Source organism: Hyperoodon ampullatus, assembly GCF_949752795.1.
Source record: "Hyperoodon ampullatus genome assembly, chromosome: 9".
NCBI lineage: Eukaryota > Metazoa > Chordata > Mammalia > Artiodactyla > Ziphiidae > Hyperoodon > Hyperoodon ampullatus.
The window spans coordinates 21902112-21926244 of NC_136922.1; the positions used below are offsets into that span (position 1 = coordinate 21902112).

Consider the following 24133-nt stretch of genomic DNA (forward strand, 5'->3'; position numbering starts at 1 on the left):
GCAGCTGCATAGCACAGGGAGATCAGCTCGGTGCTTTGTGACCACCTAGAAGGGTGGGATAGGGAGGGTGGGAGGGAGATGCAAGAGGGAGGGAATATAGGGATATATGTATATGTATAGCTGATTCACTTTGTTATAAAGCAGAAACTAACACACCACTGTAAAGCAATTATACTCCAATCAAGATGTTTTAAAAACAAAGAACTTTCCATCCGAAAGGTGAGAATGGAAGGAGGAGATGTGAGAAACTAGAGGAGAGGCAGAGAGCAGGCTGCCCGCCCCTTAGGACCTGTTCATGCAATTGGAGATGGGTCCTAAGAACACAGAAACCCTCAGGGCTGGCCCTGAAGAGGCCGTGGAAGCAAACACATTTAATGCTGACTTTCTGGGAACCAGGGAAATACCCGCTCGCCTGTGTGTCCAGTAAACACTCCTCAGTAAACACTCATTGTAGTAAGGCCTTGGGAACTTCTGGGAAAGGCCCTCGGTTGGTGGGAAAGGACCACTGGGGCCAGTGCTGCCTCCTTTCCTGGTACCTGCCTCCACTTTGGGCAGGGCAGATGGCTGCCCCGGGGTGTGGTAAGACTGTCCAGGGAGGGATGACACCACTCTGGCTTATCCTCTTCCACTTGGACAAATCTGTCCAGGTCGGTCAACTTACCAGATAAGGTGATTTAATTAAATCCTGATGGGCCAGGTGGACGTGCAGCTGGTACACCATCTGAGGCAGTGACTTGTGAGTGTTGAAATGCTTCCTACCAATAAACAGCACCTGTTTATTGGTACACCCAATACCAATGTACATGGTGTACTGTCTTCCGGGACACCCCTGCTGCTCCCTAAGACCACCCTGGGCTCCAGCACCTCTGGAGTCCATGACTGGCGCAGAGGCCGTGTGCAGCCTGCTGAAGACGGGAAGCCTCGGCCGCGTCTTTGGTGGTGGCCAAGGCCCCCGGGTCAGGCAGGGAGCACATCCTTACCCACAATCATGCCTACTTCACACCGGCGGTCTTCATAGTAGCAGGAGATCATCGTGGCCACGGTGTCGTTCACCATCGCCACCACGTCCATCTCAAAGTCCTGCCAAGGGGCATAGAGGCAGTGGTGATGGGGCTGGGGGGCGTTCTCAGCCTGCTCCAGGCCAGTCCAGCCAGGCGCAGAAGGCAGAGACCCCTTCTCGGGGGGACGCCCAGAAGGCCCTCCCTGGCTTCCCGGCAGGAGGAGAGGGGGAGCGGGCCCAGGGCAGGGGCGGGGGCAGGTGCTACTCACCCCTCTCCGTTTGATGGCATCTCGCAGGAGCCCCACGACGTTGTTCCCTTCTGCTCCTGAGGCCTTGAAGCCCTTGGTCCAGTTGAGAAGGATGCCCTGGGGGAAGAGGGGGGCCCGGTGGCTGCTGGACGCTGGGGGCAGGCGTGAAGGGACAGGAGCACACTGGGACCACAGGGATGTGTATCCACTTTATAATCAACCTTTCTTTTAAATTAATTAATTTAGTTTTATGTATTTATCCGGCTGCACCAGGTCTTGGTTGCGGCACGCGGAATCTTTGTTGCGGCATGCGGGATCCTTAGTTGCGGCATGCGAACTCTTAGTTGTGGCATGTAGGATCTAGTTCCCTGACCAGGGATTGAACCGGGTCCCCGGCATTGGGAGCACAGAGTCGTAGCCACTGGACCACCAGGGAAGTCCCTGTGCACCCACTTTAAAGCTGAGGAAACTGAGGCTCAAAGCAGCCATATAAGTTCAAGAAGTGTTGGAGATAAGTTTCTACCAATATCTTGTATTTCTGCAGGGCTGGGTCCCAGCCAATTTAAGAATGCTTGTGTAGTTAAGCCCAGAGTCGTCATCCCAGAGTGAGGATGAGGTCCAGAGGGGTGCAGCCAGTATAAGATTGGGGCTCCTCTCCTGTGTGCACCCTCTGCATGCCCGGCGGGGACTGGGGCTGGAAAAGCAATATGAGATGTTGCTTCTGCTCCTGCTTCTGCCAGGAGTACTGACCTGGCTTTCTCTCTGACCCAGAGGTCCTGTGTGTTATGTATAACTGTGCGTATGTTTGGATAAATTACACACACATGTATATATGTATGTATAATCAATGTGTGTGGGTGTGTATGTATCGTTGACCTGTGAATGTGTATATATGTATGATTGACATGCACATATATGCATGCATGTATACTTGACATGTGTAAATATGCATGTGTGATTTACACGTTTATATGTATGTATACTTGATATGTATAATTTACATGTATATATGTATTATGATTGGCATGTGTAGATATATATGAATATATAACGGGCCTGTGTATATATATGTATGTATAATTTATTATGCATAAAAATATGCATGTACAATTTGTGTTTATATGTATGTATAATCGACATGAGTGCATGCATGTGTATAATTTAAATATATGCAGTGCATACATTTATGTGTACCATGTGTACAATTCACATGTATAATTTATGTGCATACATATGTATAATTTACACGTGTCTATGTGAGCATGTATAACTGGTGTGTGTGTGTGCGTGTAATTGTGACAGGCTAACTTGCCAGCTGGAAGGCAGGGTAGATCCTCAGCCCCGGCACATTGCCACCTCTGCCACAGACAGCAGTACAGCATAGAGATGACACACAGGTGTGTTGGAGCCTGTTTCCCTGAGTTTGAGCTGCAACACTGCCACTTCCCACCATGGGCAAGTTGCTACACCTCAGTTTCCTAACCTGTAATGGGGGTGATACGCACACCTCATAGGGTTGTGGGAGGCAAATAGTAAGAATCAGCTAATACGATCATTTCCCAGAGTCTCATGAGAGGTAAGTGATAGAGCCAGTTTGAATCCAAGGCTCTTTCCCAACAATGGGAGCTGCATTTGAAGGCAGCACAGGGCAGAGTTGATGGGTGCCTTTCTCTGGGGTGTCTGTCCATCCATCCGTCCACCTCCCCCCACCCACTCTACACCTGGTCCCACCTTGTCGATGCCTTCGTGCCTCACAGGAAAGGAGAAGGTGAAGCCCAAGGGTAGCTTCTTGTGCTTCATCTGATGCTTGTCCAGGAAGTCGGAGATGCACTCAGAGATGTAGTCAAAGAGCTGGAGGATGCACACCGAGGTGGCCGTCAGCTGCAGAGGAGAGCCTCCTGCCGAGGGGCTCCTCAGCCCTTGCTGAGCCATAGGGCCCCAGGAAAGCGTGGCCTCCGGGCCTACCCTCAGTCCCCACCTCCTCATCACCACCGCTTGTCGGGACTCAGGCCCTGAGCCCCGCCCCATGCCACAGTCCCGCTGACAGCAGCCCTCGGGACAGGGCAACGCCAGGACGATGGGGTTGGTCCCTAGCCCAGCTGTGCTCTGTTAGCCTGGCCCTCCCAGCTGGACCCAGTGGAGTCCAGTCTCAGGCTTTGGACAGAGGCGCATCCCTGGCAATAACTACGATTTCTGACTCCAGCATATTCTTTGTTGCCTCCAAGTGTTCTGGCCGCCCCACCCCTGGCCCTGCGAGGACCAGCTGCCACCCCATTCACAAAGGCCTATCCACAGACCTGGGCGTTACAGAGTGCCCTGCTGATTGACTAAGCTCCCTGATGGGCGCCAGCGTGGCTCCACGCCCAGACCCACGGCATGCGGGGGTGTGGCGAGGACCAGGCGGCCACTGGCCTCCTACCTTGAAACCCTGCCCCTCTCGGGGACTGGCTCTGGCTGCTCCCCACCTCCGCCCAGGGCTCATTCTACTTCTGTGGTCCTTCCTGAGTCCTCCCCGGGGTCAGATATTATCACTGCAGTCATGCCACTTGGCATCCATGCTGGTGGAGGGTGAGGGTGACACGTGGGGTGGAGATAGAACAATGGGCTGCGAGCCTGTTGGACCAGCGTGTTCTCTTGGCTGCCCTGCCTTGTTCCAGATCCTTCTGGGAAACTGGGCAGGGGTGCGACCTTCCGGGGCCACACCCAGTGGCCGTCCACCTAAGCCTCTCAGCTCCCTCCTCCTCCTGCAGCAGGGTCCCCTGAGGCTGGGCCCACAGCTCCGCCCGCCCCTGGTGGACAGGTGGGCCCTCCCACTAGGACTAGCCAAGCTCCGAGATCCTGGGTGGTCCTGACCGAGGTCCCTGGCCCCCCAACCCCTAGCCCGAGCGTCTCACCATCTCAGCAGTGCCCGTCATGGCGTCCTCGGGGATGGAGTACATCTGGTGCTTGGTTTTCACACTCCACTGTCCCTCCTCCCCTTCCCCCACCTTCACAAGCATCACCCTGAAGTTGGTGCCGCCCAGGTCCAGGGAGAGGAAGTCCCCGACTTCTGCAGTCACGGAGAGAAGCACATCAGTCTCATGGGCACCGCCTGGCAGGAGCCCCCAAGACTGGGAGAGGAGGAGGGGAAGGCATGGTGGGGGGACCAGAAGAGCTGGACGAGGGGCCCCTGATGCCAGACATCTGGGGGACCCCAGGATAAACTGTGGAAAGGGTAAAGGTCAACTGGGGAAGTCAGCAGGAATTCCTTGTCTTGGGCTGAAGTCGCCCCCAGCCCAGGGCCCACCTGAAGACCTAGGAAGATGGCCCAGACTCAGGATTGGGCTGGGAGTCCCCCAAATGACTGTGGGAAACCAGTTTCTCATTGTGAGATGAAGAAAGCCAGTTTCCTGAGGCCAGAGTGAGCCTGAAGGCCCCAGGGTTGGGCCGGCGGAGCAGAGGGTGAGAACTGGCTGGTGTCTGGGGCACAGCATGTTGGGGAGCTGACTCAGGGCTGCTGGGGACAGTCAGGGCTGTTAGGAAGGGCCTGGGGCACTTCTCCCTGCTGGGGCCAGGGGAGAGCTGCCTCTGGATGAGGACCTGATGGTTCCCATGTGAGTCCCATCCCTGCCCCACCCCGGACCGTGGTACCTGAGCCTTCCGGGGTAGAGCGCACGTAGGTGGGCAGCATCTTCACGCTGGCCTCCTTGTGGGTCTCCAGCCTCAGGCCTCGGTCCATCTCCTTCTGCATCCGCCTCATCACCTTCTTCAAGTCCTCCTCCTGCAGCTGGAACTCCGCCAGGATCTGTTCCACCTGCACAGGGAGGGAGATGGGGAACAGTTGAGCAGAGGAGGGGCTGTGCAGTACGGGGAAGGGGGACCACAGAGTGTGTGTTTCCCCCACACGCCGACGGTCTCCTTTTGTCCCCTGACCCTGGGTCCAGGATGGCCCATCATTTCACACTACCACAGTTACAACCAGTTGAAAAATTAAGACAGCACAGTTCCAACACCAGCTTCCAAACAAATGCAGCTTGGGGCGTGTTGGAGGGTGAGGGGCAGAGGGCAGACATGGCACCTCCCTTTGTACCCCTGATCCAGGCCAGGGGAGGAGGGAGGCGCTAACCAGGAGAGTGAGTGAGACACGGGCTGGAAGAGCCCGTCTGGAGGGCTATGGGCAGCTGGCGTTACTGTCTAAAAGATCCGGTCATTCTACCTCTAGGAATCTATGCTAAGGGAGTTAGTGGGCCAGTGCGTACACATGTTCATAAGTGATGGTCAAGACACACTACTTAGAGGTGAAACCAGTTAGTTAGAGGTGTCTGGTGGACTAAAGCATGGCAGTCCATAGCCTGGAAGGCGCTGAGGCCCTCAGAGGGAGGAGAGGTCCCTATACGTTGACAGGAGGGAGGCTGGCACACAAAGCTCAGATTCAATACCGCCATTCCCGTGAGTATGGACGGCCTGGGTTGGGTTCTCCTCCCGCACCCTCTGGGGGAGTGGCCGCTTGCTCATCCCTTCATGGTGGCATGACATTGGGCTTAAACACTGTGCCCATGCCCACTAGTCCCCCGGAAGCAGGGACCCTGCTCTGACCTTGCGTGTGGACAGTGGTGTGGCTGCCCTTTCCCCTTTGCACAATAGCACGTGTTCATGGAGAGAAGACCACTTTGATTCCCTACATATTTGGACCAAAAAGGAAAGGGAGGATACTCGAATAAAAGCCGTAGGTCCACTCTTCAAAAAACTCATACTCTCTCGCTGGCAGTTTTCCATGTAAGCTCAGGGGGTGGAGACGCTCTGAATTCCAATCAGGAGACAACAGAGCTGCTTGCCCCTTCTTCCTCAGTTTTTAGAGCCCACATTTTGTTGGGGGCCTGGGGAGCTATCACATCAAAGGAAGACAGCCCCTTCCTAGGCCCAGGGCACAGCCCATGACTGGGCTAAGCCAAGCCCAGCTATCTTATCCCCTTTTGCTGGTGATTTGGTTTAGAGATGGGCATGTGGCCCAGTTCTGGCCAGTGTCAGGTGAAGGGAAGCCTGATTTTAGCAGGAGGGGGGCCTTCTGGGAAGGTCAGTGCGCCTCTAACTTTGTGAACATAGCTGTATGAGGGTGTGTTGACCGGCACTGCAGCAGCTATCCTGAACCACGAGGAGACAAGGCTGAAGAGAAAAGGCTGTTAGCATATTATAGATGGCAGAGAAGACAGACAGAGTGAGCCCAGCCCTGGTGAAATCACTGATGTGCTGAGCCAACCCTGGATCCACCCACCTCCAAGTGCCGGTTGTGGGAATAGATACTAATCACTTAAGGCCACAGTCAGTCAGGTTTTTAGTTTCCTGCAGCCCAAAGCATTCCTAATGCATACAGATCCTTACTTAGGAGCAAATTCTCTTACCAAGACCTCACACTTAGAATTTAAACCCAGGGAAGGTCACAAAGGGATGGGGCTGACAAAGTCTACGACAAGACACACAGAGTCAAACACCAGTATTTGCTAAGCCATTCTGCAGCTCTGGGGTGAGCTACAGCCCCAGATGGGGTGAGGGTGCAGCCCACCCCAAGGCTGTCCTGGCAGGACATAACCCCGGAGAGGCCCTCATGCTCTGTGAAACAATCCAGGCTGTCCTCAGAGGCCCATGCCTACAGCCTGGCCTCGTCTCTGTTTCTTTCACACACTTTCAAGTAAAATGTGCCAGGAAGGAATAGTAACATTAACATTTGCTGAATCCTTCCAATATGCCAGGCTCTGAGGTGAGTGCACTACACAAGCTGCCTTTCATCCTTGACACAGCTCGGGGGAGGGGCCAGCACCCGCTCATCTTCTAGATGCAGCCACTTGCAGCCAGCACACAGAGTGAGGCCAGCACCCAAAGCCATGCACTCAAGGGCCGCTGTCAGAAGTCCTCAAGAGGCTGCCCGGCATCTCTCCCAAAACAGAACTGTAAGACATCACGGGCTCTTAACAAAAGCGATGCTGATCCTGCAAAGGTCCAGCCCTCAGGCCCCGCTGGGCTCCATCCCCTCCCTCTCCGTCATGGCAGCCCAGCCAGTGGCCATGAGCCTGGACTCACGAGGGGCAGTGACCCAATGGCTTCACCCTCTGTGTCCAGGCCCATGTGGGCACAGTTTGGGAAGGGTGCTGGAAGGTTCCATGGCTGCAGTCCAACACTCCAGGGGGCCACAGGCTCACACGGGCCTCCAGAAACCCTCCCCTGTGGCAGTGGGGAGCGTCCTCCATGGTGGGTGCGAGCCCCTTTCTCGGGTGCATTGGGGCCTGCAGACACCACAGTTAGCCTGCAACCCTGAGAGGAGGCACTCCGACCTCACCCCCAAGGCTGCGTGTCTAGGCGGATGCCAGTGGGGTTCAAGTCACGGGGCAGAGGTCTGCCTCACAGACCCCGTGGGAGCATCCCCAGAAGCAGGCACCATGCAACAGGCCCCACTTGGGGCATCCCCAGTTCTCCCTTACGCTTAATCCCCCTGGAACCCCAGCATTTTATTATCTCCACTTCCTTTCCAAGGCCACAGATCTAGATGGCTCAGAGCTGGCTTTGAACCCAGGTGCTGGCTCTGAGCCCACCTCCCCTCCCTACCCCGCTGGGCTGCCCAGCCCTTCCCTGAGCGCAGGCTGGGTGTCCGTGCAAGCTGGCTTAAAGGTCTTGCCGAGCAGCCTAGGAACTGTGGGGTGCTGCTTGAGGAACCCCAAAAAGCCACCTGTCCCCCCAGGTCACAGAAGAACAAAGCACAGACAGAGCCTGTCCCCACAGCCCTGCCCCCATAGCTGCACCCCTGCCTGCTCACCAGGAGGTCACAGGACACAGCATCAGGGCTCACGGCTGCACCCAAACATGGTGGGAGGGGGTCCTCTCCCCGAGCAACTCTCTTACTCTCCAGGCAGGGCCACTGCCACCATCTGACAGTGCCACAGCCCCCCAGGACTCTGGCTTCTGATGCCCTTGCCCGGGGCTTTGCAGAAGAGCCAGACTGCCCAGTGCCCTCTGGCTCTCTGGGGTCCTCCCATCTTGGCTCTCCTGGGATTCTCCAGGAGGGTGTGAAGCTGGCGGGTTGGGGACACACTTCCCCAGGAGTATGCGGCAACTGACCCAGGGTCACCCACTATGTGTACACAGCCATCCCATGGCTGCAGCTGGACCCACGCAGGGCTCATACTGCCCTCCAGGACACTGGGATGGGTTCTGGAGCTCACGGGGCACCCAGAGTTTGCCCAGGGGCCCCATGCCTTGGCCCTCTGGGGCCCGTCCACTGCTGTGCAGGTGTGGGAAGCCCTCTCAGACCTTTCCCTGTCTCCTCATCTGTCAAATAGAAGCCCCGCAGGATGTCCTGCCATCTTTCCTGAGCCCTTGGGGCAGGGTCCCAAAGCACTGACTGTGGCATAAATGGGGCAGGTGTCCCCAGCCGAGCCTCACCAGCCCCCGTCATCCCTGCCCAACCAGCTTGGCCCCTCCCACTTTGCTTCCAACCTGTACAGCCCATGGCCTTGTCCAGACCCGTGTCCTTAAGGACTGTCCTCATACTGATGGCTGAGCGCTAGGAGGGGACGTTCTGCAGACTGAGAAGGGGTGGGTTGGGCTGGGGAAATCCGCCTGGTCTCTGCAGGCACGTTGGCGTGTCTGTTAGCCAAGGGGAGATGGATGCCAAGTAGCAGTTGAATAGTGAGGCCAGAGCACAGGGGACAGCCTAGCACTGTCAGCCCCAGGAACAAGTCCCCTAGAAGATGCTGTCCCTGGAGACCCCTCCTGGAGAGGCTGGACGGTGGGTATGGGGAGGGACCAGCTGCCTCTTAGCCTCCACACCTCTGCGCCTCCTTCCAAGGGGTCCAGAGCTCCCCCTAACCTCCACTCTACCAAACTATTTGCCCTACCCACACAGGAAGAACCTGCCCCAGCCGTGGCCCTGGGGACCACTTGCCCTGGCTTTGGGGTGACCCTTACCAGATTCAAAGCTGTCTGGGCCCAGCTCCTTGTGGCCTCCATCGCCATCTCTCTGAGGGGCCAAAAGGTAGGTTTGCAGGGAGGTGGAGACACTCCTGTCTGCGGAGGTGCAGGGCTGGGCTGCAGGCCGGGAGTCTGAGGCGCACCCGTGCAGGTGCGGGCCGCCTAGCCGGGGAGTTGCCCGCGCAGGCTGCCCAGGGCTTCTGCAGAGAGCATTCAGCAGCTGGCTGTTGAAATACTCTGCCTACCGCCACCGGGTCAGGCAGGGCCAAAAGGGCAGAGGAGGCCTGCCTGGAGTGAGGGGTGACAAGGGCCACGGGGGGAGGGCTGTGGGGTGGTGCCCCATGCCTTCAGCCCACCGGGGTGGGGATTCGTTGCCCAGAGTTTCTGCGGAGGGGGCAGAACCATTCTCTATGCGCTCCAGTCCTTGGATGTGCCAGGGTGGGCAGTCATCATGCTGCTCAGGTCAGGAAAGCACACTGCAGAGCCGGGCAGATAGGGTGGGGCTGCTGAGGGGCTGGACCCATGCAGGATGAAGGGTCTGGGCTTGGTCTTGGACCACGGGGATCCCTGGCTAATTTTCACCTGGGGCCTGTCCTGTACTTGGGAGGGGAGAGAAGGCTGGTGGCTGGGAGGCCAGCCTGAGGCCCTGAGCAAGGCAGACTCCTCATGAAGCAGGGGTGCGGAGGGCAGGGACCTCCTGGGCCGCTCCTCTCCTGAGCCCTCAAAGCCCTGCCGTGTGGCCAGTCAGGACTGGTTGGCAGGATTGGTTACGGGTGGGGGGAGCGGGGTTGGGGGGTTGCACGAAAGACCTCGATTGGGTCATTGAGAGCCAGGCTCAGACCCTGGGCAGAGGAGGGACTGGAGGGTGGGGGTGAGGGATGGTGGTAGGTGGGGGATGGTGGTGGGGCCAGGAGGTGGGGAGGGGGAGGGGGGGGGAAGTAAGGGGGAGCAGATGGAGGCGGGGCACCACCCTGATGACTGGCCCCACCCCCACCCAGGTCCATCTGCTCCCACCAAGTAGAAAATGCTTGTTTTCATCAGGGGTCTTCAACTGTAAATCGTCAAAACCTGCCTCAAAAGGCGGGGAAGGTTATCCTTGGGTTTTGGATCTGCAAAATCCAGGCCAGCGCTCACTTTGAGAACTCCCTGCCTGGGAGTGAACCTGTCTTGCCTGGACCTGCCAGAAGCTGCCAAGCCCTGCTAAAATTAGCAAGAGCTCAGGAGTGGGCGGGGTTGGGGAGTGGTAGCTTGACAGAATGCCAGGCTCTCCCGCCAATGGCCAGTGTGGTCATCCCTGAGGAAGCCCTTGACATGACTGATCCCCTTCCCAAAATAGAGCCAAAAGGGCTTCACCAAACCCACATGTGACAGATCACTGTCCCACCAGCCCCTGGCTCTGAGCCTCTGTTTGCACAGGGTGGGCAGGGCTCACCCCTGGGTTTGGAGTTGGGGGCCTTCTGGACCAGCCAGGCCAAGGAGCAGCTGCTCTTCTCTTGGTCCAGGCACATAGCACCTGAGAAGACGATCAAAATCCTCCAGCTCTGTCCTCTGGGAAGTGGGAGAGGACAGGGCTGGGCAGAGATCAGTGGGACCCTTTCTTGTTTGCTGGACTTCCAGTGTCCTCTCTGGCTTGCACTTTGACCAGCAAGCACCCCTCACCAGAGCCCTTTCCTGGGGCCGCCTCCTTGCATTCCCCAGCACCTGTGAGGGCCGGAAGGAAGGCGTCCAACAGCCCCACTTCCCCATACTAGTTAATCCTCCGGAGCCAGACTCTCATGCATCTTGCCAGCTCTCCTGTGCTCCCACCACAAGAGGTGTGCCCTGTCTCACCGCTTCCTGTTTAGGTGAGGGAGTGACACCAGAGGGTCAACACTGGGCTGGGGTCAAGGATCCCTGTAGCAAGGGATAGACCTGTCCAGAGAAGAGGGCCCAGGAGAGGGAGGGCCTCAGAGACAATGGCTCCAGAGGGATGCCCAGGACATAATTAGAGTCTTCAATATCTCAAGGGTTGCCCTGAGGAGGTTGAATGAATGTGGTTTCTGCTTAGACTTCCGCCCCACCCAAAACCCAGAACTGCACAACAATGGGCTAGGATGTCTCAGCAGATAGTGAGCTCCCGACTTAATAGGGAGAGAGAGATGTGGGGCATCTGAGAGCAGGACCAGAGGGACTTTTCTCTATGTCCCAGTTGGTACCCTCATCTCTTGGTTGCTCAAGGAGCTGACTGACAGGCATGATTTAATTTTCTTTGTAATTTATCTCTAGGAAATAATCTGACAAATTCGGAGATGGATATTCCAGGTTACTCTTTCTAGGATCCAAAAATGGGACATAATCCTCACACCCAACCTTCGGAAATAGTCTAAATAAATTATGCTACATTTATATGCAGTCATTTAAAATAGTAAGATTGATCTGCCTCCATTGGCATGGAAAGATGTTCATGACATCCTGTTTAAAGAGAATGTGGTGGCTACCCTCCAAGAGGGCCTCCAATGAGCCCCATGTCTTGCATTCAACCCCCCGGGTAGGCTCCACCCATGCTGAATAGGTCTAGCCTATGGTACTAATAAGCTATTGCAGAAATGATGGAGTGTGACTTGTGAGGCTAGGCCATCAAAGACATTGAGGCTTCTGCTTTTCTACTGGGTTCTTTACTCTGGGGGAAGCCAGCACCAGAGGACCTGAGGACATTCAGGTTCTATTGGGAGGTCCACTGAGAAAAACTGAGACCTCCTGACAATGGGCATCTCCAACTTGCCAGGCAGGTGAGCGAGCCACCTTGGGAGCAGATCCAACAGCCACCGTCGAGCCTTCAGGTGATGCCACCCCAGGCAACATTTTGACTAAAACCTCAGGAGAGACACCGAGCCAGAACACCCTAGCTGAGCCACTCCTGGACTCCTGACCCACAGAAACAGTGTGAGATAATAAAGGTTTGTTTTTTCAAGCCCCTAAATTTCGAGAAGCAAGCAAGAGAAGCAAATAGAGAGGAAAAACAGTTATAAAATACAGCATGATTCGTTTTTGTCATGTATATGTATATTATATGTAATATACACATGGGAGGAAACACAGAAAAATGGTAATAGTAGTTATCTTGATAATGGAAATATGAGTGATTTAATTTTCCTCTTTGCTTATCTGTATGTCCTAAGTTTTTCTGCAATGAATGTGTATTAATGGAGTACTATTTTAAAATCAAGTTAAAAAATAAAAAGGTTGGGCCTTATCTGCTATTTTTGCACAGAGGCTCTGATGCCAAGACTCTGAAGGATGCAGGTTCAGAGTTAAATGTGTCAAATTGCTGGCCCCCATATTCCAGTGGGAAAGAAAATGGGGCTGGGAGCTGGAGAGCCCAGCATGCCAGCCCCTCCCCAATGGCTTGACGGCCCTCAGCACCAGCTGGGCAACAGTGTGGGCACTCCCTGACCTGAAGCAATGGGGCCTGGAGGTCAGCATGGTGTTGCATGTGTTTGCCTACAGCAGGATTGACTGGAGACTGGCTGTGCCCTTGCGTAAGGGCAGGCCAGGGGCCTGGTGGTGACAGGGTGTCAGGCAATGTGGCCATGTCAGGGATAGAGGCAACGGGGAGAGGAGCCAAGAGACAGCAGAGTGGGCTGGGGTCATGATAACCACAGCTAGTGAGTACCCAGTGGCTTCCACATGCTGGCTGCTGTGCTAGGTGCTTATGTGGATCACAACTGGCCTGCAAGCCCAGGGCAGTCATTTTAAATGTGGGGAAACTGAGGCCCATGGGAGTTAAGGGAGTTCCAAGATACCACAGCCATTAGTGACTTAGCCAGGATTTGCCCACAGCTCAGCCTGACTCCAGGTGTACTAGAAGATTAGTCTTCCTGACTAGAGGGGGAGGGCTCCTTCAGGGCCAAGCACATGCTGAGGGTCAGGAAACAGCCTCTGGAGCTGCTTCCATGCTGGGGATGTTCAGAGACCTCAGCTTCAGCTGGTGGGGCTGGGAACAGCAGCAGCTGCCAAGGTCTGCATTGCATGGTGCTTGCCTCTGACAGTAGGTGGGCCTGGAGGCCTGGGGCCAGGTTTCAGGGGGACACCTAAAGGCTGTGGCCATGGGAGGGGTAGGGGAAGAGGGTGGGTGAGGAACAGGGAGTGTCCTGCACATTGGTTGGGGAGGGGGAGGCAGGCTGTGGGATCATCCAGGACCCCCGCAAGGAAGGCAGGATAACGCTGGGGTGACACAGGAACATGAGGTCACCAGCCTGAGTCTGAAAACTGCAGTTCACTGGCCGTAGGACTTGGGCAAGTCCCTTAATTTCTGGGCTTCAGCTTCCTCATCAGTAAAGTGGAGGTAATGACTTACCTACCTCACAGGGCTACTGAGGAGATTCAATGGGATGATGTAGATAAGACTCTTGGCAATACAAGTTGTTCAATAATTTGTAGCTATTTTTACTACCAAAGGATGCTTTAGCCCCTGGGTCAGAGTTTAGAATACAGGCCGTCCAAAGCTCTAGATCTACAGCAGGTCCTAATCCAAACTCCCACCCCCATGCCTGCTGATTATTTTGGTGTTCTAAGGAGACAGACAGGTGGCACAGCCTCTTGGATGCCACTCCCACAGTAAATCAATGAAGCTTATTGTCTGGAAAGAGGATGCCATCACAGACAATGGTGGAGTAGGAAGTTCCAGAGAGGAGTCCCTCCACCCAAACAACCACTACACTAGAAAAAAAAAGATCAAAATAAACCTGATTGGACACTTAAAGAGCAACCAGGGGAGTGTCTGATGAAAGGAGAGTTTGCTGATGGCTTGTAAGTGAGCAGTGGACACAAACCAGCTACCACCCCCATTCCCCACCATGGCCATGGGAATGGCACCCATGTTCCTTGGGCAGTCAGGACCTTGGGCTGTGTATTTTGGTTGATCTGGTGGTTCCCTGAGGGCTCAGTACAGAGCTTGCCTTTGTTTCATTCTCCTCAGGCTGCAGCAGCCTCCCTGGTGGCATTTAGCAGAAGAGTTAAAGAGACATACGTAACAGTTTAAATTTTTTGTATTGTTTTGTTTTTTGGATCCAGACATTTAAGGATTTCTCTGCCAGGTCACAGGCTGACGGCAGAGAAATCAGAACAGAAACTTCAGTGAACATATACAACAAGAAATACGGATTTTGCAAAAAAAAAAAAAAAGTTTGGATAAGTCACTATACAAATGAACAACTGCAGTCCTCAACAAGCAACAAAACCAATCTTTACAGAGGGGGAGAATCTGACTTCCAGAGTTACCACAATATAGTACTCAACAAAAAATCAGAAAGCATCGAAAGAAACAGGAAAATATGGCTCATTCACAGGAAAAAAAAAATCAATAGAAACTATCCCTGAGAAAACCTGAACATTGGAATTACTAGTCAAACACATTAAATCAACATTGGAATTACCAGTCAAAAAAGTTAAGTTAAACATGCTCAATGAGCTAAAGGAAACCATGGATAAAGAACTAAAGGAAATTAGAAGAACAATGTATGAAAAAACAGGGAATGACAATTCCCTAGAATTTAAATTATAGAAAGGAACCAAATAGAAACTCTGGAGCTGAAAAGTACAATAGCTAAAATGAAAAAAAGAAAATGCTAGAGGGCTTCAACAGTAGTTTTGAGCAGGCAGAAGAAAGAGTCAGTGAACAAGAAGATAAGGCAGTTGAACTTACCCAATCTGCCTAGCAGGAAGAAAAAAGAATGAAGTAAAATAAGCAGAACCTGAGAGACCTGTGGGACACCATAAAGCATTGCAACATAAGTATTGTAGGAGTTCCACAAGGAGAAAAGAGATGGAAGGAGGCAGAAAAAGTATTTGAAGAAATAATGGCTTAACAATTTCCAAAAGTATTTAAAGTATATTCCCCAAAGCATTAAAAATAGGGACTAAAAAATATACTTGTATGCTAATCTTCATAGTAGCATTATTCACAATAGCCAAAAGGTAGGAACAATCTAACTTTCCATTAACAGATGAATGGATAAAAGAACAGTATTATTAAATATAATGGGATATTATTCAGCCATAAAAAGGAATGAAGTTCTGACACACTACAACATGGATGGATGTTGAAAACATTATGCTAAATGAAATAAGCCAGGCACAAAATGACAAATATTGTATGATTCTGTTTACATAAAATATCAAAATAGGGGCTTCCCTGGTGGCGCAGTGGTTGAGAGTCCGCCTGCCAATGCAGGGGACACGGGTTCGTGCCCCAGTCTGGGAAGGTCCCACATGCCGCGGAGCGGCTGGGTCCGTGAGCCATGGCCGCTGAGCCTGTGGGTCCGGAGCCTGTGCTCCACAACGGGAGAGGCCACAGCAGTGAGAGGCCTGTGTACTGCCAAAAAAAAAAGAAAAAAAAAAGAAAAGAAAAAAAATCAAATTTGGCAAATTCATAGAGACAGAAAGTAGAATAGCAGCTACCTAGGGAATGGTGGGGAGGAATAGGGAGTTACTGAGTTTTCTGACTGGGATGATGAAAAGGTTTTGGAAAAAGTGATGATAGTTGCACAGTATTGTGAATGAAATGAATGCCACTGAATTGTACACTTCAAAAGTGGTTAAAATGGTTAATTTAATGTTTTACATGTTTTGCCACAATAATAAAAGAGAGAATACTAACAAGCTGTTTATTTTTATGGTAAAAGCAAGTTTTTTACTGCCCCAAATGGAATCACCACTCAATCACCCCTTGCACATTCATTCATTCTTTCAACAATGTTTACCAGCAGGTGCCTTGCACACTACATGGATGTGATATGGCTTATGAATAGGGTGAGGGAAGTCTACTTCTGGATTCCCCCCAAACTGGACATAAGCCTGAAGAAGGTTTTGAGAAGGCCCGTTCAGTCATTTCTGTAAACAACAGGACTCAGCCCTGTGGCAAAGATTAATTCTCACGGTGATCTGTTGTTTTGGATGCCACTAAGAGGGGAATAGGGACTAAGAAGAAAGACAATATAAAAACCATGTCGAGGAGAGAGATTTTGGTTGTCGTTACTGCCACCATTTGTCTATGAGCAAATAGATGTGATGCCCTAAGTTTTTGAGGAATTGTATTGCTAAACCCCCCATGAACTTGGCCTGAAAAAGCTTTTGATTGCTTAAGCCGCAGGATAATCCTTGGGCCCCCAAACTTTATCAGAAAGAAGTAGGCTGTGAAAGGGTATTACATCATAGAGGATAGTGGTCAAAGAAGAATCTCCCAAAGGGTGGGCCCCGGGGCGGCAGAGTCTCCCCCGGAGGGCAGAACCGGAGTCCTGTGGGGGAACATGTCCCCACCAGGGCACGGTCTTCCCGGTCCCTGCCTGGTGAGATTTCACCATCACTATGGATGTGACTCTTTGTTTTCCATTCTTCCCCTTTCCTAATAGGAATGTTGACTGTGGACACTCCGCCCACTCCCCAGGTCCTGGAGGGAAGAAGGATGGATGGTGACTCATCTTTCCTTCCCGGACGATGGGACCGTGCTCAGCATTACCTGCACCTGGTGGAGATGCCTGCATCTCCCCCTGGATACAAGGACTGTGTGGGATCTTGGCTCATCACTTGTGGGGAGGGATGAATGGGAATTCTAAGTGTACGAAGAAGGGCACCCATGGACTGTGGTAGAGATTACCAGCTGTGGGCCAAAATCCATGTCCTCTTTGTCCACTGTGATAACAACGCCACGTGCATGGCTGGCCAGCCATTCTGTATTCTCAGCCTCTCTTGCTCTGAGATGTAGCACCTTGTGTGAGCCTACCATTTCCTGGTCCAGGCTTTCAAACAGAGAGTGGCTTTTCTAGATTCTTTCCTACCTTTCTGCGGGCTTCATCACGCTGATGATGAGGAAGCTTTAGGAGGCAGTGGAGACAAGAAATGGAAGATGCCTGGATTCCTAGATTACCATGTAGAGGACAACCTCTCAGCCAGCTCACACTTGCATTGACTATCATATGAGCCAGAAATACAATTCTGCTCTGTAGACCCATTTCCTGTTTTGGTGTTGGTTACAGCAATTAAGCTTGCCCTAATTAATACTCAGAATGATAGCACCAATGAGCAAAAATAGAGCTTGGGAGGGGACTGAATCACTCATTTATTTAACATTATTAAGCACCTAATTTGTGCTTAGTCCAAGGTTATGAAAATGACTAGTTTTTAGTTCTCAAGGAGCTTACAATCTAGCAGAAGGAACAAGCAAATAACAAATACAAACTGATACTGGCAGAGCTACAGAGTCTTGGGGGAACATGGAAGAGACTGATGGGGTTTTCTGGAGAATAGGATTCCTCAGTACTGCTTCCTGCTGCCCTTAATGAATGAGTGGGAAGCAGCCAGCAGAGAAGAACATTCCAGATAGAGGGGCCAACAGGACAAAGTCAGAGGCATTTGGAGAAACACAGATACTTACAGTGGCTCGAACCAACACGCACAGAGGGCACACCCAGGAAATTAGATTGTTGCAAATGGCATTTGAGCTAAAGAGGTAATCTGAGTTGGGTTACAGATCCCTTTGAAATGCATAACCATGAGTGTACCGAAAATAAAAATTATGGGTAGGGACTTCCCTGGTGGCGCAGTGGTTGAGAATCTGCCTGCCAATGCAGGGGACATAGGTTTGAGCCCTGGTCTGGGAAGATCCCACATTCCACGGAGCAAATAAGCCCGTGCGCCACACCTACTGAGCCTGCATCTAGAGCCCGCAAGCCACAACTACTGAGCCTGCATGACACAACTACTGAAGCCCGCGCACCTAGAGGCTGTGCTCCATAACAAGAGAAGCCACCGCAATGAGAAGCCCGTGCACTGCAACGAAAAGTAGCCCGCACTCGCCGCAACTACAGAAAGCCTGCGTGCAGCAACTAAGACCCAACAGTGAAGACCCAGTGAAGCCAAAAAAAAAGTATGGGTAATAGCCAAAGCAATACTCAAAGGAACATTCATGCCCTTAAATGCACTCACAAAAAAATAAATGGAAAATCAATGAGCAAAGCATTCCTGTCAAGGTCTTAAAATCCCCAACACAGAGAAGATAAAGTAAACCTAAGAATAAAGGAATCAGTAATGATAAAAGCAGAAACAAATTGTACAGAAAGCATGCAAACAAAAACAATAGTAAACTTGATTAAGAAATCCCAAACCCAGATCTTTAGAAAGACCAATAAAATAGCAAACACTTGGTCATCTAATCAAGGATAAAAGAAGACACCAATAAATAACGTCAGGGATAAGAAAGAGACATAACCACAGATAAAGAGGAGCTTGAAATGTCTTATGAAAGTTATGTGTAAGACTTGCTTCAATAAATTTTTAAAATCTAGAGAAAAGGGATGATTTTCCAAATAATATGAATTATCAAAATTGACTCAGGAAGATAAGAAAAACCTGACCAGATGGAGAAAAATAGAAGAAATGTTAATAGATGTCAAAAAACTTCCCTTCACAAGAATACCAGGTCTTGCTAGGTTTTTCTGTTTGTTTGTTTGTGGTTGCTGCTGTTGTTTTCATATGGCTATGGAAATGTCCAGTGCAAGGCCTGGCCCATAACAAGTCTTAATAAATGCTTATTTAATGAGATGATAAGTAGATAAGACTTATTTGGCAGGCAGGGACAGTATGTGAGGGGCCCAAAAGTTGGGGCTGTGTGTTCAACTGCGTCCTGCAGACAGTGGAAGGCCGGATGGTTTATGACAGCAGGCGGACAGGGGGAAGGGAGATGAGGTGGCAGAGGTGGGATGGACGGGGCTGGGAAAATAACAACAACAAACAACAACAACAATAATGTCTGTTTATGTGCTGTGCCAGGTACAGTCATCAAGACACAGAAAGGTAAGTTACTTACCCTTATCACCCTGCAAATATGAGGTTCAAACTCAGGCATTCTGTCTCCAGTGACTCTTAGTCACTGAGCTATCCAGCCCCAGACAAGCTTGGGGTGTCATCACAGCAAGTCTGCAGTGATGGGTGAGGGCTGTTGCCCGGGGGTTCAGCAGTGGGAGCAGAAGCCTGTGAACTCTGTTCATAGAAACATGTTTCCACGTTCCTAATAGGATCCCTATAGCTTTACTCTCACCGCTTTGGCAAAACCATGTCTGATAAAATGCCTTGTGTCCAGAACGTATAAAGAACTCTTACAACTCAATAAGAAGACAATAACCCAATTTTTTTTTTAACATTTTTTGATGCGGACCATTTTTTTTTAAGTCTCTACTGAATTTGTTACAATATTGCTTCTGTTTTATGTTTTGGTTATTTGGCTCCGAGGCATGTGGGATCTTAACTCCCCGACCAGGGATCAAACCCGCACCCCCTGCATTGAAGTCAAAGTCTTAACCACTGGACCGCCAAGGAAGTCCAATAACCCAATTTTTATTATTTATTTATTTATTTACGGTATGTGGGCCTCTCACTGTCGTGGCCTTTCCCGTTGTGAAGCACAGGCTCCGGACACGCAGGCTCAGCGGCCATGGCTCACGGACCCAGCCGCTCCACGGCATGTGGGATCTTCCCGGACCAGGGCACAAACCCGTGTCCCCTGCATTGGCAGGCAGACTCCCAACCACTGCACCACCAGGGAAGCCCTAATAACCCAATTTTTAAAACCTCACAAAGAATGCCCATGAGCATATGAAAATATGTACCTCATTAGTCAACCAGTGAAATGCCAATTAACATCACAATGTTCTGCCACCGTATACCCACCGGGATGACTAAAAGTTAAAAGATGGCCAAAAACAAGTGTTGGGGAAGACATGAAGTTACTGGAGTCCTCAAATATTAGGAATGAAAATGGTACAGCCCACTTTGGAAAACAGTTTGGTGGTTTCTTCCAAGGTTAAACATACACTTGCCACCTGACGCCACCTGGCACCACTCCTAGATATTTATTCCCCCAAATGAAGACACAAGTCTACACAAAAGCTCGTAACTGAATATTCACAGCAACTTCATTCATTGTAGCCAAACCCGGAAACCCCCCAAGTGCCTATTAGCTAGTGAATGAATAAATGGACACATAGCACATCCCTGCAGTGGACCACGGCTCAGCTGTGGAGATAGAGGTAAGAAGGACTGGCAGACTGCTGATATGTGCACAGCATGATGCAAAGTCAAAGAAGACAGACACAAAACACTGTATTCTCAATGATCCCACTTATATAGAAAAGGCAAAACCAAAGGGACAGAAAACAGACCAGTGGTTTCCAGGGTCTGGGAGTGGAGGAGGTGATTGACACCAAGAGGCTAGATGCATGGCCACCATCACAATAAATGCTAGAGAGGGTGTGGAGAACAGGGAACCCTCCTACACTGTTGATGGGAATGTAAATTGACACAGCTACTATGGAGAACAGTATGGAGTTCCTTAAAAAACTCAAAATAGAGCTACTGTATGATCCAGCAATCCCACTCCTGGGCATATACCCAGAGGAAACCATAATTCAAAAAGACACATGCACCCCAATGTTCATTGCAGCACTATTTACAATAGCCAAGACATGGAAGCAACCTAAATGTCCATCGACAGATGAATGGATAAAGAAGATGCCGTACATATATATGATGGAATATTACTCAGCTATAAAAAGGAACAAAATTGTGCCATTTGCAGAAATGTGGATGGACCTAGACACTGTCATACAGAGTGAAGTAAGTCAGAAAGAGAAAAACAAATATTGTCTATTAACGCTTATATGTGGAATCTAGAAAAATGGTACTGATGAACTTATCTGCAAAGCAGAAATAGAGACACAGGCTTAGAGAACAAATGTAGGGATACCAATGGGGGAAGGGAGAGTGGGATGAACTGGGAGACTGACATATATGCACTACTATGTATAAAATAGATAACTAATGAGAACTTACTGTATAGCACAGGGAACTCTACTCAGTGCTCTGTGGTGACCTAAATGGGAAGCAAATCCAAAAAAGAGGGGATCTATGTATACACGTAGCTGATTCACTTTGCTGTACAGCAGAAACTAACACAACATAGTAAAGCAGCTATACTCCAATAAAAATTAATTAAAAAGAAAAAGAGGCGGGATGGAGGGAATCTGTTGGGTGATGGGAAGATTCTGTATCTCGACAATGATGGCAGTTACATAACTGTACACATTTGACAAAACTCATCAGACTGTACACTTAAAAAGGTGAATTTTAATGTATGCATTTTATATCGTCATTTAAAAAAGAAGAGTAGGGCTTCCCTGGTGGCGCAGTGGTTGAGAGTCTGCCTGACGATGCAGGGGACACGGGTTTGTGCCCTGGACCGGGAAGATCCCATGTGCCGCAGAGCGGCTGGGCCCGTGGGCCATGGCCGCTGGGCCTGTGCATCCGGAGCCTGTGCTCCGCAGCGGGAGAGGCCACAGCAGTGAGAGGCCCGCGTACAAAAAAAATAAATAAATAAAAATAAAAATAAAAAATAAAAAAGAAGAGTAGCAGTTGAAGTTGCAGAGAGTCAGGGATCCACATTAGAGGTGGAAAGACACAGGCGCCTGTGCAGAGAGCTGCTGCCTTCCTCAAGCCTCCTTCTGCAGCGGGTCTCTCTACCCCGAGGAGCCAGGACCCTGGAAGTCATCGTTCCAGCTCCCTCGTGGCACTTGGAGCAGGAGATGGGAGCTGGTGGACACTTGCTACCTACCTGACCTCAGACATGTGATTCATGCCTGCTCCTAGGGGTGAGGGCAGACACTGTTTCTTGCCCCCCCACCGCTGGTTCCCCTTCTTTCTTGCTCACAGACCCTCCGTTTCGTTTGGGGTTCAGGTGGCGACACGCCCAGCACTGGGGGATGGCCCCGTCTGGCCTAAAGCCCAGCCCTTCTGGAGCTGCCAGGAGGGAGGCACCTGGGGAAGATGTGGCAGCAGAAGGCCCACCCCTCTTGCATTTGGAGCATCACTAGGTCTGTTGGTATCCCTTGTGCTGTGGCTGCACCTCGCAGCCATGAGGGGGAGGCGAAAACAGCCAGCACAGCTGACCCCGAGCCTGACATCAGGGTGTCACTGTACTGGGCTGAGAACCACTTCTGGCCTATTTATTGTGTGAGATTATGAGCCCTATCAGAGAACTCAGTGATAGTTGGGTATCTGGTACAGCCTAATGGGCCCGAACTGCCACAGTGGGGACCAACAAGTCATTCGGCTCTGCTGCACGTGAGAAAGCCTAGAGAGGGGGAAGCAAGGGACGGCGGGACACCCATAGGTAATTACCCTCAACAGGGTGGCTCAGGAAAGCCCCCAAGAGGTGAGGCAGAAGCTGGACTTTACTCCCTTCAGGGTGATGGAAACCAGCGCTCTGCCGGAAAACAACTGGCTCTCCAGGGGAAAAGACCTGAGCGGAGGAATTGAACAGAGGCCCCCCAGCCTCCCTGGAACCTGATCCCCTGACCCTGCTGGGCCACCTCCCGGGGGCTGTGGTTCTGGCAGTGGCCATGTGACAACGGCATGGGGGGCTCCGCTGCATGCTCCCCCCATCGCTCCGGCCCCACCACCTGCAGATAGAGTTGGGGCTGTGTCTGAAAGGATGGAGGGAAACGCCCTGTTCTACCCTCTGACGTACTCCACGGCTAATGGTGCCACTGGTCAAGCTAGGTCTGCTGCTGCTCCCCACGTGGATTCCCCAGGTGGCTGAACTACACTCATCACTTTGCAGCCACTTTGAAAACATGGCGGTGAACTAATTTCCAAGAGCAAGAGCCTATAGTCCTTGTTTTAAATGAAAAATAAATGATGCCCATCCAAACCCTCCATCTCATTCTCCAAATATCACTAAAACTTTCTTTATATACAGCAATCCACCAACAAGTTTTGCATACTATAAAGCATTCAAAACTTCAACTTCCTAATCATTGAACTCCTAAAGAACTCAACGGTGGCTGTATTTGTATGGAGTACACAGGGGTCCTGTTCACGGCACAACCTATCACGTTATAGACGGTGCTGGTACCTGCCACGATTCCCTTTGCTGGGCACTGCACCTGCTCCCCAGCTGCTCCGATTGGCTGCCAGCAGCGCACAGCTGGACCCTTCTCCTAAGACTTGTCTTCAGTCTATGAAGTCACCCCACCCAGAAATACCTGGAAGGTTATGTGCCTCCGGGATTGGCAGAGAAAATACAGTGTGTCATGCAATACTGGGAACATATATTAAAAATTTATTTGTTGTTTACCTGAAATTCAAATGTAACTGGGCATTCTGAATTTTTATTTGCTGAATCTGGCAGCCCTGGCCCTCCCACTGGGACCCCCAGCCAATGACTGCCCAGTACAGGAGCGCAGAGGCTGCCCGGCCTCAGGAGGGATGACTCACGACGCCATTCATGCTCCAGAGCTCCCCGTGAGATCAGACTGGGGATTGACTTCTGCTGAATCCGAATCTGCCTCCAACCCTGTCTTACCCCAACACCCATGCACCTGGCCTCACCTGAGCACACTCTCTCACAAGTGACCAGCACCGGAAGCCTCGCCGCAGGCCTTCTGGGACCCTCCTCCTAGGACCTAAGTTGGTGTCAGGCTGGTCTTAGAAATGAGGTGGGGCTCTGGAAGTGGATTGTTTGCAGCCGGATTGACAAGAGGAAGGAGCGTCACTGGTGGCAGAAGCAGTACTGGTGGCAGACTTCCGCTGATTCCCATGGTGGCGGCAGACTGCTGATGGAAGGGAAGGCACCGCCCGTGTGATGTCTGGCGCCAAGGGCTCTGTGGGGGGACATCAGCCTAAGGACTGTGCAACTGAGTGGCTGCTGCTAAGTGTCACAGTGCACTGAAAAGAGAAAATGCCAGGCTCGGATCTCTTGATTTAAAGCAAAGTGGGAGAGGAGGAGGGTCTCCTGGGCAGTATTTGTCTCCTGCACCCAAAGGCCAACAGAGCTGGAGACCAGATGCAGGACTTAATTGTACGGGAGCAGTATTTGAACTGCAGAGAGGGCAAGCTTGCCCCATGAGGGAGGAGTGTG

At 51.5% G+C, this 24133-nt stretch overlaps 1 protein-coding gene across 1 annotated transcript in view; it reads right to left on the reverse strand.

Moving 5' to 3' along the window:
- GCK (glucokinase) overlaps window positions 1-24133 on the reverse strand; it is a gene marked incomplete at its 5' end in the record, with an annotated part of 47648 nt that overhangs the window by 5946 nt on the left and 17569 nt on the right. The window contains 6 exon segments of the mRNA XM_079711036.1: window positions 981-1080; window positions 1270-1365; window positions 2980-3099; window positions 4143-4355; window positions 4357-4451; window positions 4879-5041. Coding sequence (XP_079567162.1) covers window positions 981-1080; window positions 1270-1365; window positions 2980-3099; window positions 4143-4355; window positions 4357-4451; window positions 4879-5041 — 787 coding nt within the window.